Genomic DNA, 22508 nt, shown 5'->3' with positions numbered 1-22508 from the left:
GTGGTATTCTGTTCAAACGGAGTATCAACCTCAAAATTGTTAGAGCACAGGAGGCTGCCATTTAGCCCATCATGTTGGAATGAGAAATGAACACAATGTCATTCATATTTCTCCTCACAATAATCGTGCACTTTCCTCCTTTCAGATATTAATCCAATTCCCTGAAGGCCACAATTGAACTTGCCTCTACCATACCAAATATGAATTAGGAAATTTTCCTCTTGATAGTCACTACACTACAAAATCAATGCACAGAAATTGGTTTCTTGGTTGACATTGCTAATACTAGCTTTATGTTCCATTTAAATTCCACCATCTGTTGTAGTAGAATTTCAACCCATGCCCTCAGTGTTAATCCAAGCCCCTGGATTACAAGAGAAGCCACTGGAGTACTAAGAAATGAAAGCAATATCAAGGAAGTGCACTACCATGGAAAAAGAAACTTTGCACTTTGTAAATAGAGGGTAGGATTCGGGGAACCAGGTGGTTAGTTATGTGTCAAAGGATTCTTGGTCTCTCACTTTATATTGTAGCCACTGCATTTATGTGGCTAGTCCAGTTCCAATTCTGATCCATGCAAAACCCCAGATGTTGATGGTGGGGAATTCTGTGATAGTAATGCCATCGAATTTCAAGAAACAAATGGTTTGATTGTCTCTCCTCATTAGAAATGGTCACTGCCTGACACTTGAGTGGCATGAAGGTTACTTGCTACATCAGCCCAGGCCTGCATATTGTCCAGATCTTGCTGCATTTGAACATGCACTGGTTCAGAGTCTGAGTCATCATGAATGGTGCTGACATTGTGCGATATTCAGCGAACAACCTGACTTCTAACCTTAATGATGGAGGGAAGGTCATTGAAGAAACAGCTGATGATAGTTGGGCCAAGGACACTATCCTGAGGTGCTCCTGCAGTGATTCTCTGGTGCTGAGCTGACCGGCATCCAACAACCTCATCCATATTCCTGTGTGTGTTTGACAGGACTTCATCCATTGGAGACCTTTCCCGAATTCCCATTGAACTCAATTTTGCCAGAGCTCGGTGACACCACACTTAAAGGCAAAGGCACAGGTCTCCATGAAGGCAATCTATTCAGGAGCCCAAATAAGGTCGTATCTCTTGTATATTAAATCCTTATTGTAGGCAACCCTCACACTAAACCTGATCAATCATGCTTAATGACAGAATCCTCAGTGGTGTCTGACCCATTTTGCACACTCTGCCCTCACTCCTTTCGTTTCCCTTCGTTCCCACAAGAATGATAGGATCTTTACTTTCCAGCCCACCATTCTCTGCATCCAAATGATCATAAGACATCATTTCCACTACTTCCAACATGATGGCACCAGTATTTTCATGAAGATTAACAAAGTTAAAAATCTTTCAACATGAGATTTGGGGGCGGCACAGTGGCTCAGTGGTTAGCACTGCTGCCTCACAGCACCAGTGTCCCAGGTTCGATTCCAGCCTTGGGCGACTGTCTGTGTGGAGTTTGCACATTCGCTGTGTCTGTGCGGGTTTCTTCCGGGTGCTCTGGTTTCCTCCCACAGTCCAAAGATTTGCAGGTCAGGTAAATTGGCCGTGCTAAATTGCCCATAGAGTTGGGTGCATTAGTCAGAGGGGAATGGGTCTGGGTGGTTACTCTTTGGAGGGCCGGTGTGGACTGGTTGGGCCGAAGGGCCTGTTTCCACACTCTAGGGAATCTAATCAAAAACCAGGTTATAACCCACGGGCTTATTTGGAAGTGCAAGCTTTCGGAGCGCTGCTCTTTCATCAGCAGCTCTCAAAGCTTGTGCTATCAAATAAACGTATTGGACTATAACCTGGTGTTGTGATTTTTAAAACTTTGTCCTCCCCAGTCTAACACTAGCACGTCCACATCAAAAAAGTTGGGCAATTCATATACCACATTACTTGATGGAACAACATTTAGGCCAAGTTGCAAGAGATGCTTGTACTAGATTTTGCCAAATAATATTTCTCAAACTTCACTGCAGGCCAAACTGGCAGTGGATTAGTGCAACATCAAATTCAAACAATAAATCCAGCATAATGCCAATTTCACAATTCAATAACGCCAAAGTAATCACTATCAATTTGAAGTACTAAACTCAGGATCACATCGCCTGGTAGTTTAATAAAAACCAAAACAACTGTGGATGCTGTAAATCAGAAACAAAAATAATTTTTTTTGTTGGAAAAGCTCAACAGGTCTGCCAGCATCTGTGGGGAGAAATCAGAGTTAACTTTTGAGTTCAATGATCATTCCTCAGGACCGAGGAAGATAGATGCATCATTCATCAGGAAGAGAGGAGTGATTGGGAAGGAACTTGTTTGGAACACAACCCCATTGCCAGAGTATATATTCTCAATATTCTGCTCTTTTCTTTCAACCAGGCAAGTTGCTACTTGTGGAAGAAAAAAATACTGTGGATGATGGAAATCTGAAATAACAGAAGAAGAAGAAAGCTATTTTGCCCATTGTTTGCACACTGACTCTCCACAGAAATAATTTAGTGCCAATACTGCATAGCTTTGCATAATTTTCTTTTCTCTCTCCACCACACTTTCAGCCAATACATTCCAGACCCTAGCCACCTACTCTAAGAAAATGTTTCATATCAGTTGTATCTTTTGCCCATTACCTTAAATGTATTCTTTCTTGTTCTCTATTCTTACAGCAAAATCTTTCCCACCACCCACCTACCTCCTCTGTCCATCTACACCCCTCATGTTTCTGAATACTTCTCTCAAATATGCTCTCAACACGTCTCTTCCAAAGAAAATAGTTCCACCTTCTCTAAACGACCCACCCAACCCATGCTCCTCACCTCAGGTCCAGTTTAATTAAGCTTTTTGCCCTCCTCCTAATGTCTTTGCATCTTTCCTCAAGTAAGATGCCCAGAATTGGATTCAATATTTTATGCAAGTTTATTACAACTTATCACTTTTCTACTTTTTGCCCTTTTAAAAAAAAAATGTGGTACATGGTTTGAACCAGAAGAGGCTGACCACACAGGAGCTGTTTTCCCAGAGCATCGGAGCTATACAAGGGGTGATCTTCCGTAGATTTATAAAATCATGAGGGTCATGGTTAGCGTGAAAGGCCAAGGTTTTTTCCTTTGGGGTGACTGAGTCCAAAACTAGAGGGTGTAGGTCTAAGGTGAGGGGGCGATGATTTAAAAATTGATCTAAGGGACAAGTTTTGCACACAGAGGGAAGGGAGTTTGGAATGAGCTGCCAGAGGAAGTGGTGGAGGCTGGTACATTCACAACATTTAAAAGGCATCTGGATGGCCATATGAATACGAAGGGTTGGAGGGATATGGGCCAAATGGGACTAGATTCATTTAGAAAATCTGGTCAGGATGGACGAGTTGGACTGAAGGGTCTGTTTCCATGCTGTATCACTCGATGACTGTGTCATAGACATTGCTCACCCTTAGGTTCCCTTGTGGTGGTGGTAGTCAACTGCTTTCTTGAATCACTGCTGTCCATATGCTCAAGGCAGTCCCACATGCCATGAGGAAGGGAATTCTGGATTTTCACCCAACACTGAGGCAATGTTTTTGCAGCTTCACCAAATTGATAACTAATTTTAATTTCAATGTCTGGATGGTGAGTCACTTGGAAGGAAACTTGCAATGAGTGGTGCTTCCATGTACCACTTGACATACATAAAGGTAGTAACTGTGGGTTTGGAAGGTCCAATCCAAGGATCTTTGGAAACGTGTGCACTGCATGTTGCAGACAGTACACACTGCTGTTGCTGAGCACTTGTGGTGAAGTGACTGAATAGTGCTACATACATATACAATCAAGGGAGCTGCTTTGTCTTGAATAGTGTCAAGCTTTTTGAGTGTTGCTGGAGCTGCAACCCTTTAGGTAATTGGAGAGGATTCCATCACACTCCTGTCTTGAGCTTTGTAGCTAGTGGACAGGATCTGGGGAGTCAGACGAAGTTACTCACTGCAGCATTCCTAGCCTCTATCCTACTCTTGTAACCACTATATTGAAATGATGAGTCCAGTTCAATTTCCAGTTGATGGACTCTTTTTGAACATGGACAGCTTCAGTATCTGAAGAGTTGTGAATGGTGCTGAACATTGTGCAATTATCAGTAAACATCCTCACTTCTGACCGATTGGAAGGAAGGTCATTTTTGACACAGCTGAAGATGGTTGGGCCTTGAACACGGCTCTGAGGAACTCCTGCAGAGATGTCCTGGAGCTGAGATGACTGACTTCCAACAATCATGACAGTCTTCCTCTTTGCCAGGTATGACTCCAACCAACGGCGAGTTTGCTCCCGATACCCAGGACTCCTTGATGTCATACTCTAATGCAGCCTTGTTGTCAAGGGGTGTCACTTTCATCTCACTTATGGAATTCAGATTTATTTTTGGGAATGATTCAGCTTTATTCTTTGCATTGATATGCTGACTTTGCCCATCACAGAGGATGAGAATATTTATGGAGCCTGAGTCATGTTTTATTGACCAGCACTGTAGCAGGGCTGCAGTGCTTAGATTTGATCGGTTGATTCTGTGAGCACTTGATGTGGACTGGCCTACAATTGGTCTTGTTTTTGCAGCTTCACCAAATTGATAACTAATTTTTAGTTATGCCTGGTATTCCTGGCATGCCCTCCTGCACTTTTAAAATTGAATTCCTTAAGGCTTTGTTAACCATCCTTGGAACCTTCAATAACTATGCACATATATACCCAGGTCCCTCTGCTTCAATATGTGAAGGAGAATCGACATTGCGGGCATAAGCCCTTCTTCAGGAATCCTGAAGGGCTTATGCCCGAAACGTCGATTCTCCTTCTCCTTTGATGCTGCCTAGTCTACTGTGCTTTTCCAGCAACACATTTTTAAGCTCTGATCCCCAGCATCTGCAGTCCTCACTTTCTCCCTCTGCTTCAATATCCCCTTCAGAACTGTACCTTTCATTTTATCTCATCTCATCTCTCCAGGTTCTTGTGACCAGAATCAATCACTTCACACTCCTGTGCATTAATATTTATGCCCATTCCAACAAGTGGTCTATATTCTTTTAAGGTTTTGCACTATTCTCGTCACAAATGGTTCACAATACTTCCAAGTTTCATATTCCTACACAAGTTTGACATTGTGCCTGGTACACCAAGGTCTATGTAAATTATATATACACATCAGGATGAGCACAGGGTCCCAATATCAACCATTAACCACTCCAGTTTCCTGTTACAAGTCAATTTTATATCTACGTTCCTACTGTTCGATTTATTCCTTGAGCTTTAACCTTGCCCAGAAAGCTATTGTCACATTTTTTTCTGGAAGATCACAAAACAAGATCAACAGCTCTTCCAATAACCTACTCTATTGCATCAAACAAAAAAACTTCCAAATTAGTTAAACACTATTCCTGATTTTAAAAAAATCACAGACCTAAAATATTTGCTGTTTGTCTCTACAGATGCTGCCAAATAGATGGAAGAGCATTCCAACAGTTTACATAGTTTACAAACATCAGTTTATGCCAATAATCTGTGAGACCTTTTACAATCATAGAGTTTGTGCATTTGTCCTAGAACTCAGGAGCACATCCTGACTTCCTATAAAGAAAAGCCATGTGCAAGATTATTGACAGACTCTCTCAATAGTATAAAAGTGATCAAATTCATTTCAAATCAGGTTCTTCAGGATCTTGCTATAGGCAAATTTCTGTGTTATCAATGACATCTTTAAGAATTTAGCAAGAGGTGAATAATACCACTGCCATTTTTTGGAAGAGGATAGCAGATTTGGTTGAAGCTCTACATCTCTGGTGCAACTCTTTTTTTATGTAGATGTTGTTATATCAAAAACAACAGAAATCCAATGGGAGAACTCAGCAGGTCTGGTAGTTCTGAAAAAGGATCACTAAACCCAAAACATGAACTCAGCTTTCACTCCACAGGTCCTGCTACCAGACTTGAGTTTAAACAGCAATTTCTGTTTTTGTTTCTGCTTTCCATCTTCTGCAGTTCTTTGGTGTTTCTATTGTCATACCATGCTTTGCTTAAGATACAGGGAAAATACTGACAGTTAGCATTCAGTAAAGGTCGTTGTGAAATCAGAAAAGATTTGCAAGGATGTTGTCAGGGTTGGAGTGTTTGAGCTATCAGGAGAGGCTGAACAGATTCGGGCTATTTTTCCAGGAGCATTGGAGGCTGAGGGGTGACCTTCTAGAGGTTTATGAAATCATAGGGGGCACAGGTAAGGTAAATAGGCAAGGTCTTTTCCCCAAGTTTTGGAGAGTCCAAAACTAGACAGCGTAGGTTTAAGGTGAGAGGGGAAGATTTAAAAGGGACTGAAGGATCAACTTCTTCACGCAGAGGGTAGTGCATGTGTGCAAAGGAAGTGGTGGATACTGGTACAATTACAATATTTAAAAGGCATCTGGATGGGTATATGAACAGGAAGGATTTTATAGGGATATGGGCCAAGTGGGACTAGATTTATTTCAGATATCTGGTTTGCCTGGACAAGTTGGACTGAAGGGTCTTTTTCTACGGTGTATATTTCTATAACTGAGTAACCCTGTTCATCAGACAACCGCTCTTTCCTATTTATGATCAGTTCCTGACTTATTAGTGAGGGGAAGAGAGAAAATAAGCAAGTACCTTTGTAGTTGAGATGGTTTCCAATTCAAATTGATATCTGAACCATAGTCAGCCCTCCATAACAGATTCAGTAAACTATTATATCACCAAAACAATGTCCTGCATGAAATTACTTGAAGTCATTCATCAATCTCACGACAATAAAGAGGATCAGGCTGGGCAGGTTTAAACAAATCTAAACTAAGCTATTTTGCAGAACTGTCAGGGGTATATGGACTTTCTATCAACTTGAGAAGTGATTTTTCCTCCCCCCCCCCACCCCAAAAGACATCTTGCTATGATTAATGTTTTGATGAAATTTTGTTCTGGTTAGAAATGTTAAATTTTTATATGCAAAGTCTTCATAAAATTTAATCACCCCATCAGTCTTCACTGCACAGACTAAGGTTGTGGGGGAGGGCTTTTTGGAAGGGTGTTCAAAATCATCTTTCCTTTTCTGGGACTACAGCCAAATTGAGCTACTGTTTTTGTGAAGAATAGACAAAGAATGTGCTTCCTCTATGGCATGCTGTAACTTCATGAATAATGTCTCTCCCTGTACAGGCCCCTAGATTTTATTTATATATCAACTGGCTGCCAAACACTACTGTCTATTCAGCATGCATGTTCCAAGGATATGTTAACTAAATTTGTAACTGTAGTGGAACCCAGCCACAGTAGCAGAATTTACCTTCTTGCCAGGAGCAGTCAATCAATCTTGTGCATAGATGTCTGGCCCTGTACCCAAACCTACTAATTCAAGACTGATGGTCTAACACAGCAGTAAGAAGTAATCCACTATTGAAACTGCAGCTCTTGGGATGAGCTATTAAGCATCAGCTTCCTGTTCAAGGCAATATTAAAATCCCATGATACTATCAGTCTGTTTTTATCAGTCTTGGTCAATAATTGTACCATCAAAAGTAAGCAAACTATCAGTGACACTTTTGCCTTGGCATGTCACTCAGCAGGAAAAATGATTTTCCTGCATCATATGACAAATCGTTATATAACATGCAATCCTCATTATATGGACAGGAGACGACACTGCCATAGTCTCAATGCATACTCCACATTCTTCTTTGTGTACTACTCCAAAATAGACAATCTCCTTGATGACAATGTTCTGCAATGTCCCAAATTATTCACAGCAGAGGACACTAAAGCAGAACTACTCTCTCTTTCTCCACTCCTCCAAATTTCTCAGTCCATTCAAAATCTACCTTTAAATCCTAATGGCAAATGAAGGCAACCATGAATAACTATGGACAGAATTGTAAGGAATAAGACAATACAGTTTCAAATAGTCTTGTCAGGATTCTGAGACAGTGCTATCCAAATAATGCATACATTGTTCAGTTATTGTTAAATAGGCAGACATGATAGTTACTTTACACACCAGGCCCCAACCCAGCAGCAAGGTGAATGACTTGTCTATTTGCTTTATTACTTGCTAGAGCAATATGGGCCAAAACATCGAAGACAAAAAAAAAAGGCACTTAGAACAATGCAGCATTCCCACAGAATTGATGTGAAGAAACAATTTCAGTGATGCATTGAAGTCCTTGTATGTGGTTTCAATGTGGAGGAGAGACCAAATAGCAGAGGGTAAAATATGGCCTTCAGATTTCAGCTTTTTGTCAATTCAGTTAAATAATTTTGACTGACATGCCTCACACATACTGTCTCACATTCACCAATTTTAACCAAATCAAGTATCAAATGAGGATCAGAAAAAAGTTAACTTTGTGGAGACCTCATTGCAAGATATCATTACTTTACTGTAGCATTGTCTGAACATTTACATATGAAGTTACATTTCAGCATTGCATGGATTAGAGATGGCCCACGTTTTTTAAAACCCAATATCTAATTATTCTATTTAGGATTTAAAATAAACAGTAGTTCTCAAATGAGGTTTTAAACAAAGCAGAAGTTTTCTAATCACATAAAGGATCATATCCATATCAAATTAAAACACTATGACCTCACACTCACAGTAGAGTATGAGGCAAAATTTGTTACATCTTTGCATATGCAAAAAATATTCTCATCACAAATATGAAGAGACCCATTGCTTAGAATCATAGAACTCTATTGTGTGGAAACAGACCCTTTAAGCCCAACAAGTCCACACCAACCCTCTGAAGAGTAACCCACCCTCCTCTACCCCATTATCCCACATTTACACCTGCCTAATACACCTACACATCCCTGAACACTATGTGCAATTCAGCATGGCCAATTCACCCAACCTGCACATCTTTGGACTGTGGGAGGAAATCGGAGCACCCTGAGCAAACCCATGCAGAAACAAGGGGAATGTGCAAACTCCACACGGTCACCCGACGCTGGAATCGAATCCAGGTCTCTGGCACTAAGAGGCAGCAGCGCTAACCACTGAGCCGCCCCTTCTTTTCACCCTATCTTGCTACATGGCTAACACTGAACAAAAAGCAAGACAAAAACTCCTAAGAAACCTAAAACTCGATGGGCCATTGGAAAATCTAATTAAGCTGTTGCTATAACAAAACAGCCAATTCAACATTGCAGAAAGTCAGTTCTAAATTGGGAAAATGAACTGCATGAACATGGAGGAAAACACTGCATTTCAATACAAATCATTTCTCCTTTTTCACCTCCTCTCCCCCAATGTCATCAATTCCATTGGCAAACCTTCCCTTTGAAGAAAAGGAAACAAGGTTTCAGATCTCAGCCTTGTGAAGAAATGGCTTTTGAGATCTGCCAACTGGCAAACAGCCACTCAGCTAGAAGATCCGTTGTATGAACAATAAATTGTATCCTTCCTGCTTTGAACAAGGACTTCTAAAATTCACCACCAGCTGGAAATTGCTAAGTATTTGCTTGGCACTGAATTTCAAGAAACTGACCATTTGGGATTGCCAATCCCAGCTGAAAGCAACATGCTGATCACTTGCAATTCTACACAATCATCTGAAGATCGACAGATTCTCTGTATTGAATGCAACATGTGACGTTCAATTCCAGAAAATATATAATTTTCAACTGTAGTTACCTGTAATTAGTTCTCTGACTTCCATGTCATTGGTCTTCCTGAGCAATCGAATGAGAGCAGGAATTCCATCACAATTCTTGATTGCAACTTTACTGTCATGATCTTTACCATACGAGATATTTCTCAGAGCACCACAGGCTCTCCGATGGACGTCTGGTTTTGGATGATCCAGAAGTCCAACCAAAATAGGTATACCCTTCAATTGCCTAACTTCCTTTTTAATTTTGTCATTTTCGTAGCACAAATGCTGCAGGTAGGCAGCAGCATTTGACTTAACAGGGTCAAGGTGATGACTGAGCATTGCAATAACCTCTGGAAGATCAGGGTCCCGCCACCTCGGGTTTTTCCGGATGCTGTCTATTGATGGTGAGTGTCTTCCAAGTCGGTCTAGGCTGGCCATGCTCCCCCTTTCTGGTTGAGCTAGTGGCGCATTGTACACTCCTGGCAAATATGGAATCCGATCTTCAATGATCTCTGCTTCAATAGGATCTTCGTAACCTCTAAAATAGAAACAGAATTACAGTGAGACCATTTTATTAAAGAGCAGCCATTGTATAGCCTGTTATGCAAAAATAGGTAACTATTAGCAAATGAACTCCTAGCATAAAAAAGTTATCGAATGAAGAGGTTACTCAAGAGGATTAACAGCAGATCAATAAACATGGTTTAAAAATGTTTTTGTTTCAGATCTCCACCACCTTCAGTACTTAGTTTCGGTAAAACAATAGGATACATTACTGATGATGTTCATAACACTTGAAACATCAGACATTATGTTTTCTCTACAGAGATGCAGATTTTTTCAGAAGCCTGCATAACATTTTAATTTGAGGACTTAAAAAGAATAAAAACTTGTATATATGTACCACCTTCAGAATACTAAGATATCACAAGTTTCACAGTTAAAAATCACACAACACCAGGTTATAGTCCAACAGGTTTAACTGGAAGCACTAGCGTTCGGAGTGCTGCTCCTTCATCAGGTGGTTGTGATGATGAAGGAACAGCACTCTGAAAGCTAGCGTTTCCAATTAAACCGGTTGACAATAACCTGTTGTTTGATTTTTAACTTTGTGCACCCCAGTCCAACACCTGCATCTCCAAATCATGACAAGTTTCACAGGAATTTTACCATTAAGATTTCACACAGAGCATTTAATGCAGATCGCCAAAAGCTTGGTCAGAGGACAGCTTTATGAGGCAAAGAAAGTTAGTTAGGCGGAGGCTTAGGGAAAGAATTCCAGAGTCAAATGTCGAGGCAACTGAGGAAACAGCTGTTAAAATGGCAAAATTAAATTCAGGGAAGCTCATCGTCAGAATTAGCTGAGTGTAAATATCTCAGCTGATTGCGGAACTGCAGGAACTTAAATTAGGAAGGGGTAAGTCCATAGAAGGATTTAAAAACAAGGTCTTTAAAGATTAAGTCCTGCTGAATCAGGAACCAACCTAATTCAATGAATAAAGGCATAATAGGGGTGCAAGAAACTTTGCAAGTAAGAATTTGGGTAGAGGTCTGGATGACCAATTTGAGTGGAAAACAGGAGGCCAACCAAGAATGCTTTGGAATAAATCTATTCTTGAACTAATAAATGCATGGATAAGGGTATCAGTAAGGGATAAGCCGAAACAGCCACATGATCAGTTCCTATTACAGAACTGAAAACAGGCAGTGATGGCTCAAGATGTAGTTGGAGCCTCTTTTAAAGTCGAACAGGAACCAAAGTTGCAAACAAACAGTTAGTTCAGCATTTAAACAGTTGCCACAAGCGGGATGCAATCAGTTCAAACAGAGTTTGCGCCAGGAACCAAAACATTGCTGTTAACCTTTGCAATGTTTAATCGGTAGGCGATTGCGCTCATCCACTGATGCAAGTTCTCAACCTCCCTAGTCCATTTCTGACTTCTCACTTGTCATTTGTTCCCATTTCGGGGGATAGGCTGGCCACTAATACCAACTTGCAAATCCATCAACTCCCACAGTTACCTTGATTACACAGCTTCACACTGTTTTCTGTAAAGATTCGTTTCCATTCTCTCAGTTCCTCCATCCATCTCCGTCGCATCTGTTCTGATGACACCAACTTTAACAAGAGAGCCTCCAAAATGCCCATCATAGAATCCCTACAGTATGGAAACAGGCCATTCAGCCTAACAAGTCCACACTGATGCTCTGAAGAGTATCCCACCCACACCCATTCCCCTATGCCAATTACTCTATATTTCCTCTGACTAATGCACCTAGCCTACACATCCCTGAACACTATGGGCAATTTCATATGGCTAATTCACCTAACCTGCAACTCACTACCTCCTTCCTCAACACCGTAGTTGAGAAGGTCCTTAGTTGGGTCCATCCCATCTCTCACACTTTAGCCCTCACCCTTCTCTTCCTGCCCACAACAGAGATAAGGTACCTTCTCCTTTTCCTCACCTACCATCTCACCAGCATCCACATCATTAGTCAATAATTCCACCACCTCCAATGGGATGCTACCACCAGACACATTCTTCACCTCCCCTCCCTTCAGCCTTCTACAAGAACTGTCCCCTGATACAGACGGGACCAGTCCTCCATTCCATTTCCTCAAGGGAATGAGCAGCTCCTTTGTTTTGCTGACATTGAGGGAGTGATTGTTGTCTTTACAATATGCCATTAAACTCACTCTCTCTCTCTCTCTTTCCTGTATAGTCTCTTGTCATTGTTTAAGAACAACTCACTACATTCTATCTGCAAAAAGGTCCCTGAACTTTCAATTACCTGACACCTCAACACATCACTGTGTTCCCTGGCCAACACGTGTCTCTCAACATCACTGCAGTGCTGCAGCGAAGCTCAACATAAGTTGGAAGAACACCTAATTTTCGGTTTGAAACTCTTCAGCCTTCTGGATTCAATATCAAGTTCAACAATTTTAAGGCTTGACACACCTTCTAAGTCCTTACCTCAAACCCCACACACCAGACCCTGTTCTCACCTGTTTTGCTATTCCACACAATCCATTGTTTACCAATAATAGTGCCTTTTAGGAGACATTCATTATCCTATGCTGACCATTACTGACTCCTTTGTCCAACTGCAGCTCTCTCTCTCTCTCTCTGGGCCCCATCTCCATTTATTATTTACTCCTTAACACCTCCACCCATCCCATCATCTGCATAAAAGATAATGTTTTCCTAACTACTATCAGTCCTGAAGAAAGGTTAAGACCTAAAAGGTTAATTCTGGTTTCTCTGCACAGATGCTGCCAGACTTGCTGACGTCTTTCAGTAATTTCTGTTTTTGTCTCTGATGTAAATAAACTGTTACTTGAAAGAAATCAAAAGAGGTGGTTCGAGTTGTTGTTAGTACACACATTAAAACTTATGCTTTAATTTGTTTCATTTTTGTCATGTGAAAACTATTGTTTTGCATGCTATCCAGGCAATTCATTCCTTGCACAAGTACACCAGAGTAATAGAATAGAATGTAGAGTAGAGTTTACAGAGAAGGTGCAGAGAAAGCTCAACTTTAATATGCAAGAGGTCAGTTCAAAAGTCTGATAACAATGGCAAAGAAGCTGTTCTTAAATCAGATGGAATATGCTTTCAAACTTTTGTATCTGCTGTCTGATGGAACAGGGTGTAAGAGGGTACAACCGGTCTTTGATTATGTTGGCTGCTTTCCTGAAGCAGCTGGGAAGAATAGATGGAGTAAATGAAAGGAACGCTGGTTTGCGCAATGGATTGGGCTTTATTCACAACTCTTTGTAATTCCTTGTGGTCTTGGACATATCTAGCTATGATGCATCCAGATAGAAAAGCTTTCTGTAATGCATCTATAAAAATTGGAAAGAGTTATTGTGGACATGCTGATTTTCCTTTCTTCAGGAATGGATGTGGGGTGGGGGAGGGGAGAGGAGCAGAGCAGAGCAGAGTAGCAGATTAATGAGGTAGGGATAGCTGAACACCAGTAGTGGACACTACCTGGTTGGTTGATGGGAGGGATGAAGCCAATTAGTAGCTGGAAGGAAGGGTCAGTAGTTTGAATGGAAGGGAGGTGGCGGGACTGGAAAGGAAGCCAGGGGAATGGATGATTATTTGAAATTGGAGAACTCAATGTTAAGACCTTCAGGCCTGAAGGCTGCCCTGGCAGAAGATGAGGTGTTATGCCTCCAATTTGCGGTCTGATTCACTGTGACAATGGAGAAAGCAGAGGATGGAGCAGGAGTGGGAGGGGAAATTTAAATGGGTGGTGACTGGGAGATTAGGTTGGCTGTTTCAGGCCCGAAGATGCTCAGCAAAACTGACATCTAGTCTATGGGGGGGGGGGAGAGAGAAGAGTCCTAGGCCTTAGAGTTTGGCCATGTGTTTGGTTGGAATTATGACATTGAAGGCGGAGCTAAAAAGTGAGTAAATGAGACTGGTGTAGGCTTCATTATTCAGATGCTCTTGGGATGATCGTGGGGCCAAGGAGATGACACTTGCCATGAACCTATTGCAACAGTGAGTGAATATGTAATGGATCAAGGCAATCTGGGAGGCTGGAGTTGATGTGTGCCGTTATTAACATCTAGAATCATTTCATAATGATGAACCTCATTCCTGATGAAGGGCTTTTGCCCAAGACATCGACTCTCCTGCTCCTCGTATGCCGCCTGACCTACTGTGCTTTTCCAGCACCACACTCTCGACTCTGATCTCTAGCATTTGCGGTCCTCACTTTCTCATAATGACACATGTCAGAGGCACCAAGCGGTAGTCATCAAGGCATGCTGCCTGATTTTTCTTCGGCACCAGGATAATAGCGGTCTTTTTGCAGTAGGTGGGAACCACAGATTATATTAAGGTGAGATTAAACAGGTCTGCTAATACTCCCGCCAGCAGGTCCACATAGAATCGGAGTGCATTGCTGGGACACCATCCAGGACAGTTCCTTTCCTTGGGTTCACTCAAGGTGGCTGATCTGACATCTTCAGTGATGACTAGGAGTATAGGTGCACCTGAGGCTGTTGGAGCAGATGACATCATTTCACTAATGTTCTGTTCAAAATGAGCATAGAATGCATTGAGCTCATCAGGGAGGGATGCACTGCTGCCAGTGATTCCACCAACTTCACTTTGTAGCCATTATACCATGCAAGCCTTGCCATGATTAACATGTGTACGTGTAGTTAGTTTAGGGATTTCGGTTAGTCTCGTATGGTCTCTTGCATCCCTGATGGCTTTGCGAAGATTGCACCTCGATTTCCTGCACAGGTCAGGGTCACCCGACTTGTAAGTCTCAGACTTGGACTTCAGTATTGAGTGGATCTTCCAGTTCATCTATGCTTTCCGGTTAGGTAGCACTCAGATTAACTTCTTTGGCATGCAGTCCTCTACACACTTACAGCAGAAGTCTGTGATGGTAGTGGCATGCTCACCTAGGTTGGTCACTGTGTTCTTGAACACTGACCAATCCACTGACTCCAAGCTATCACATGGAGCTCGCCCATTACCTCAGTATAGCACTGTTCCGACTTTCTGTACCAGATCCTCACGCTTCAGTTTCTGCTTGTAAGCCAGAAGGAGGAGGAGCACGGCCTTATGGTCTGACTTACCAAAACACAGGCTGGGGATAGAGAAGTAAGCATCTTCAATAGTTGTGCAGCAATGGTCAGTGGTGTTTGTGCCTCTAGTGGGCAGGAGGTGTGTTGATAGCATCTTAGTAACACACTGGAGGCTAGCCTGGTTAAAGTTACCGGTTATGATGCACAATGCCTCAGGGTATTCTGTCTCAAGGCTCTTTGTAGTGATGTATATTTCATCAAGTGCACTCTTCACTTCTGCATGGGGTGGATAGAAGCTGCTCTCAGGATTGCAAAAGTGAAATCCTACAGTAGTAGGAGGGACAGCACTTTACCATTAGATACTCTCTGTTTGCGAGTACTAACTTGCCAGGATCATCATGTCTGAGGGCTCTCACTGAGGTGTAGCAACCAGATGTAAAAAGAGGAGGGAACTGGGGATAGAACTTTGGGAAATGCTCCTGATAATGGTACAGCAGCAGCATTAAGCTTAGGCTACATTTCCTCAACACAAACTCAGAATAACTCTTCACCTGAATTAAAAGCCAAACATATTAAAAAATCTAAACCAGCAAACCAGTTATCAAAGGCTAGAAATTATTCTGCAACACTATTCCAGTCGGATTAATGTGTCTGTATCAAAATAGTTTTAATGTTGTATGCTTGATATTAAACATTTTAAAATTGGAAGTTATTGTATCAAATCAAAATAATCTCTTAATCTTTTAAATTAGCTCTGCTGAAATCTGGTTGTACTCCAACAGGTTAATTTGAAATCACAAGCAATCGGAGCGCTGCTCCTTCAATGGGTGAAGTGGACTTCATCTAACAAAAGAACAATGTTCGGAAAGCTTGTGATTTCAAATAAACCTGTTGGACTATGATGTGGTGTCATATGATTTTGACTTTATCCACCCCAGTCCAACACCAGCACCCCACGTTCCCGTGAAACCTGCGAAAGTATGATTTAGTAGAAACTTTTGTGCGCCAAAAAGGATTTTGAGAATTAAAAATCTTCTTCCACTTGTGGTGGAGCTCACGCAAATGGTTCTCATTCTCTAATTCAGTGTCGAGGTTGAACTTGATTAAAAAAACCTTTGCAGTGATGATGGCTTGCGGCTTTTACAAAAGTTGTGCAGATGGACAGATACTTCAGATTAATCAAATAGTATTGAACTGGGATTTAAATAAAATAGGATTACAGTAGTGAAGATACTGCAAATTTAAAGTGAAAAAATTGGAAAATAGTGAATACGCTGGCTTCTCTCTCAAGTAAAAGCAAAAGACTGTGGATGCTGGAAATCAGGTGACATCCATGGAGAGAGAAACAGATTTAACATTTTGAATTCACTATGACTTTATAATAGGTAATCCGAAGTCACATCAGACTCAAAATGTTAACTCTTTTACTCACCAGACACTGCCAGACAGACTGCATTTCTCCAGTATTATCTGTGTTTGCTTCTCTCTCAATTGTTATTGCCAGACTTGTTCAGCATTTTCAAATTTTCACTATGCCTTTATTCTCGTTTCAAAAATACCAAGATATATTATTAAGAGCATATCATTTGCCTTTCACAAATTTTAAAAACCCATAGTGAAGATATTTAGCAACTTGTCGTGTAGTTGCAAAACTAATAGTCAAAAACAGGTCACAATACACTCAAAACCGCTGACACTCCTTCAAATTGTTATAAAATATTTTGAATTGCCAAAAACATAATAAAATTGTAACTTGAATCTAATTTATGCTGAATGTTCCCACTTGGCCAAATAGAGAGGATTAACTTTATGTTGGGGTTACGAGAATACAACAAGGACTAAATATTTCTCAAAAATATGCCAGTTCCATCTCCTTAATTGCATTTGAAATTCATCAGCAGTGTTGGAGTTGAGGTCATTCCAGATCCAAGTTGTCAATTTCAACTCCTTCACAGGAAAAGACAGCTTCCTTCTCCTTCCTTGATTTGCATTCCCACCCACCCTCTCATACAAAATATACAGTTTTTGGGGATGCTAATCATATTCCAATATTCTGGTTTGTAGTACCTTGGTGTAATAATCAATTTTTAATTAAAACTGGCTTGAGCTTTCCACATTTGTTCTGAGTTTGTATTGCTATGAAAATATCTAATCCAAAACATGATTTTACATTGATCATTGACTAAACCTACATAGCTGAACTTCTTTGGGAAGAATGCTGTGCAAAACAAAAGACACTAGCTGTAATAAATACACTGCTTAGAGACTTACGCCTGCAATGCTTTTGGATAGGTCACCTGACATTGGTCAAGGGTTAAAAAAGAAATTGCATTTAGATTCAGAGATAACTTGCTTGGAACATCAGCCTTTGTGCTCTCTCTTCTTTGGAAATTGCGCTCATAGCTTGAGAGTTGAAAACCCACTCGAAGGCCACATTGCCCAAAGTGGTGGGCTCCTAAAGGGAGAAGTCTTCATTGTAACCCAACAGTTCTTAAAGGAGAATCCCAAATCTACCACCATGGTATCCAGGTAAAAAATAATTAACCAGCCATTCTTGGTTCAGGAAAAAATTCTGGCCCCTATAGTTTATATGAAATCTAACTTTGGATAGAGACAAAGAAACCACATACTGCAAAGGAAAGGAGAATGCCAATAACTTTGTATAATTAAAGAATTATAAGACCAAAAGAAGTGGAAAATGATGTTGAGAAGATGAAAAACAGAATTTTAAAAAACATAAATGGAATTCAGATGATATGAAGAAATAGAATGTTTTTTACTTAAACATAAGCTGAATGGAAAATGTCATTGGTGCTTTTGAAGCCTGGCAATTATGGAGTACAGATTCAGAGTAGGGAACAAAAGCCAACAGAGGTCTACATTTTATCATAGGATGTATAGAATATAAGAGCAAAGGAATGACAGTACGGATTCCAATGATCCTTGAACAGGTACTAAATTATACACAATTACTTCCAGTATTTCATGAACAATAACTTTTCAACTGAAAGTGGGAAATGAGGAGTAAAGGTAGTTCCACATCAAAAATTATTGAAACTTCTGAAAGCCAGTTAGAACTATGCACAGTAACATTCCAAGCCTAACAGTGGAGAAACACAAATAAAATAATTCTGATTCAGATGCTGGAAATCAATGAAAGAAATGCTAGAAACACAGCACAGACCCAATTAATTTTATGACTCTTTTCTGCTTTTATTTCAGATTCTCTCCTCGACTCTCTGCAGATGCTGCCTGACAAACTGATTTATCGTTAACTGCCATTTGATGGCACAAGCTAGAAAATTTAGTGTCAATTAAAGCAAAAGGTAATTCATCATGTCAAAGCTAAACGTAATGTAAAAGATTACCAGCAGTAGATGGAAGTGCCCAAACAGATTGTTTGAGACACAAAATGCTCAAGTAAATAAACAGAAGAAACAATTATAAAAATGAATTACAATATCCGGGAAGGTGTTTAATACCACAGCATTCCTTTAATGCTGACAACTTCCATAAACCACAAGCTTTGCAACAGAATTTAAATCCATCTGCCAACAGCAACCGATTCTCATCAGTACAGCAAACAAACAAATATTTTTCTAGAGCAGATGTTGTAGTTGTGAAATTGGCAGCCTAATTCAGCATTAATAAAGTGAATTGAATTGAATTTATTGTCACGCATACAGAGGCACAGTGAAAAGCTTTGTCTTGTGAGCAATACAGGCAGATCACAGTAACATAGCACAGATAGTAAATAATAGGTAAACAGCGAAAAAACAAAAACACAGGTACAGGTGAATGCTAAACATTCTAACAACAGTAGGGTAGAAACTGTTTCGAAACCAGCTAGTGTTCAGGCTTCTGTACCTTCTCCTCAATGGTCGAGGTTGTAGAAAAGCATTGCCAGGGTGGAATGGATCTTTGAAAATGCTGGAGGGCTTTCCTTGACAGCAGGCCTGGTAGATGGATTCTATAGATGGGAAGTTGGCCTTTGTGATTATCCAGGCAAAGTTCACCACTCTCTGTAACCGTCTCCAATCTTGAATGGAACAGCTGCCTTACCACGTAGTCATACATCCAGACAGATGATTGCTCTTGATGGCGCACCTATAAAAGTTGACAAGGGTATTTGCCATCATGCCAAATTTCTGCAGCTGCCTGAGGAAGAGGAGACGTTGTTGGGCTTTTGTACCCAGTGCATCCACTTGAAGAGTCCAAGAAAGCCTGTTGTTGATGACCACTCCAGGAGCTTGACACTCTCCACTCATTCCACCTCTGTGCTTTTAATGTGTGAGCGTGTTTGGGGCGGGGGGAGGAGATCATGAGGAACATTCTTCTTGAGTTCCTTGGTTTTGTTGGCATTGAGAGCTAGGTTGTTCTCAGTGCACCATTTTTCCAGGTCTTCCACCTCCCATCCATAGGCTGTTTCATCGGCCATCCGAGATTCAACTGACTATGGTGGTATCATCAGCGAACTTGTAAAAGGCATTAGTCTGGTATTTGGCGACGCAGTCATGGGTATACAGCGAGTACAGTAGGGGGCTGAGTACATATCCCAGGGGGCTCCAGTGTAGAGTGTTAGTGAGGATGAAACGCTGTCCCCAGTCTTCAATGATTGTGGCTTATGGATCAGGAAATTGAAGATCCAGTTGCAGAGAGCGGGGCTTAGTCCGAGATTGCTAAGTTTAGCAATAAGGCTGAAGGTCAAAAAGGGCTGACAATTTTTTAAAAAATGTGTAATTTTCTTAGAAGATGACTCTCCTTAAAGTATTAGCATATCTAAAAGCTGGCATTTAAAACTAAAAATAATCCTCAAAATTAAAGGTCAAGCTAGCCAAATCTGTATACTGAAAAATGACACTACAGCAAAATTGAATATGCAATAAATTTTAGTTAAAACCTTCCTGTTTTTAAATCACATTATTATAATATGCCTCTGTGATTCATCCTCCCAAACATCAACTCCTTAAATATAGGAGTTACAGCGCTTCAGAAAACATGCCACAGAAGATTATCCAGAAGCAATACTTGCTTTGAATTAATTTATCCAATATTCCTTTAGAAATATATGTTTACTAAGTGTTGATTTAAAGATTAGCCAAAATTAAGTCAAAGTTATTTAAGAAAACTAAATGATCGATGGGAACATGCAATCTGAGACTGCATGTTAGATTTGATTATGACTCTTTAAATTACATCACCATACTGCTCCACAGTGGAGTGAATGCACAACAGAATCTCAAGAAAGCACCTGGCCTCTGCTCTCTGTCTTCAACAATAGGGATGAGTATTGCACAGGAAAAAGAGAACTGTGTGCTCTTTGCAAACTCTTGATGAATACGTTTAAAACAATTTCCCTTTCACAAAGCCATGGTGGCTCTGCCTGACCACACAGATTAAATTTTCTAAATATACTGTCATGAACTCGATAGTGGATTCTAGCACCTTCCTTTCAACAGATGTTAGGTTAACATGTTCATCTTTCCTCCTGGTCGCCTCCTCTCTTCTTGAAGAAAGCAATTACATTTGCAAAGTACTTGTAGGGAAATCATTACTTGGTCAATTGACTGTAATGGAAAAAACAATGATGTTCATTCCCAACTGGAGTCAAAACCATAAGTAACAGATTTTCTAAAATCTCTCTCATGCACTGAGGAAGTGTTTAAATCCATGTCCTTGCTGGCTACTCCATATCTATTTCACATCCCTTTCACAGTCATACTTGATAGCATTTAGATTTAAATTATTTAGGATTAGAGCATTTAGATTTCAATTATTTAAGATGCATGAGGATAAATCAGTCCAGATTCATACACTAAATCAAGTAAATGTTACCTCTCAGGCCCTTATAAATAATTTATCATGTTAAAGATTCCTTTTAATTACCAGCAAATTAAGTTGGATTTGATTGGAGTTATGACAACAAATTTTCCAATTTTGAAGAAAGAACAGAGAAGAGGATAAGGATAATTGTTTTAATTTGTACGTTTTCATCTATCTATTAAATTAATTCTGAGTTCCTGCCAAACTTAATTTGAAGAATACAAATACAAACTGCTTAATTCAAAATCCATTAATCTAAATTATAGGATAATTGAAACCATTAAGTTTGAAATTACCACTTTGCTTTCTTAATTAAACTGCACATTTCACATTATTGGACAATTTAGGGGGCTTTACATTATCAGTAGACTGTATGATTAAGGTAGGAGAGAAGATTGCTGAAACATCTTGATGCTTGCACAATCAAATCACTGATGAGAAACAAACACTGTTAAGTGAACCATTAGGTTACCAAATTCCTCTCATGTTGTCAACAGACAAAGCACCAAGCACCAACCCTGCTATTCTTTAGAAAACCTTAATCCATTTAGGTGTCCAACTTTAGCTTCAAGGCATTGAGTTTGAAACAGTAACAGTATCAAATTAATCTCATGATTCCTGCCAACCAGATACCCCAACCTAATCTAGTCCCATTTGCCAGCACTTGGCCCATATCCCTCTCAAACCTTCCTATTCATATACCCATCAAGATGCCACTGAAATGTTGCAATTGTACCAGTGTCCACCACTTCCTCTGGCAGCTCATTCCATACACGCACCACCAACTGCGTGAAAAGGTTGCCCCTCGGGTCCCCTCTCACCCTAAACCTATGCCCTCTAGTTCTGGACTCCCCGACCCCAGGGAAAAGACTTTGCCTATTTATCCTGCCCATGCCCCTCATGATTTTATAACCCTCTACGAGGTCATCCCTCAGCTTTCAACGCTCCAGGGAAAATAGCGTCAGCCTATTCAGCCTCCCCCTACAGCTCAAATCCTTCAACCATGCCAACATCCTTGTAAGTCTTTTCTGAACCCTTTCATGTTTCACAACATCCTTCCAATACGAAGGAGACCAGAATTGCATGCAGTATTCCAAATGTGGCCTAACCAAGGTCCTGTTCAGCTGCCACATGACCTCCCAACGTCTGTACTCAATACTCTGACCAATAAAGGAAAGCATACCAAATGCCTTCTTCACTATCCTATCTACCTGCGACTCCACTTTCATGGAGCTATGAACCTGCACTCCCAAGGTCTCTTTGTTCAGCAACACTCCCTAGGACCTTACCATTAAAGTTAAGATTTGTTTTCCAAAAATGCAGCACCTCGCATTTATCTGAATTAAACTCCATCTGCCACTTCTCAGCCCATTGGTCCATCTGATCAAGCTCCCATTGTATGCGGAGGTAACTTTCTTCGCTGTCCATTATTTTGGTGTCATCTGCAAACTTACTAACTGTGCCTCCTACGTTCACATCCAACTCAATTATTT

The 22508-nt window shown here is 40.6% G+C and overlaps 1 protein-coding gene across 12 annotated transcripts in view; it reads right to left on the bottom strand.

Annotated features, from left to right (window-relative positions):
• Positions 1-22508, bottom strand: part of arvcfb (ARVCF delta catenin family member b) — a 303746-nt gene that overhangs the window by 74933 nt on the left and 206305 nt on the right. For all 12 annotated transcript variants that reach the window (XM_072587755.1, XM_072587754.1, XM_072587759.1 and 9 more), the window contains one exon: positions 9668-10167. In XM_072587755.1, the coding sequence (XP_072443856.1) occupies positions 9668-10167 (500 nt within the window). The remainder of the gene's footprint in view (positions 1-9667; positions 10168-22508) is intronic.

This window comes from Chiloscyllium punctatum, chromosome 17 (genome assembly GCF_047496795.1).
Source record: "Chiloscyllium punctatum isolate Juve2018m chromosome 17, sChiPun1.3, whole genome shotgun sequence".
Taxonomy (NCBI): Eukaryota; Metazoa; Chordata; class Chondrichthyes; order Orectolobiformes; family Hemiscylliidae; genus Chiloscyllium; species Chiloscyllium punctatum.
Note: the sequence above shows the minus strand (reverse complement) of the source record. Positions and strands in the feature narration are given on the sequence as shown.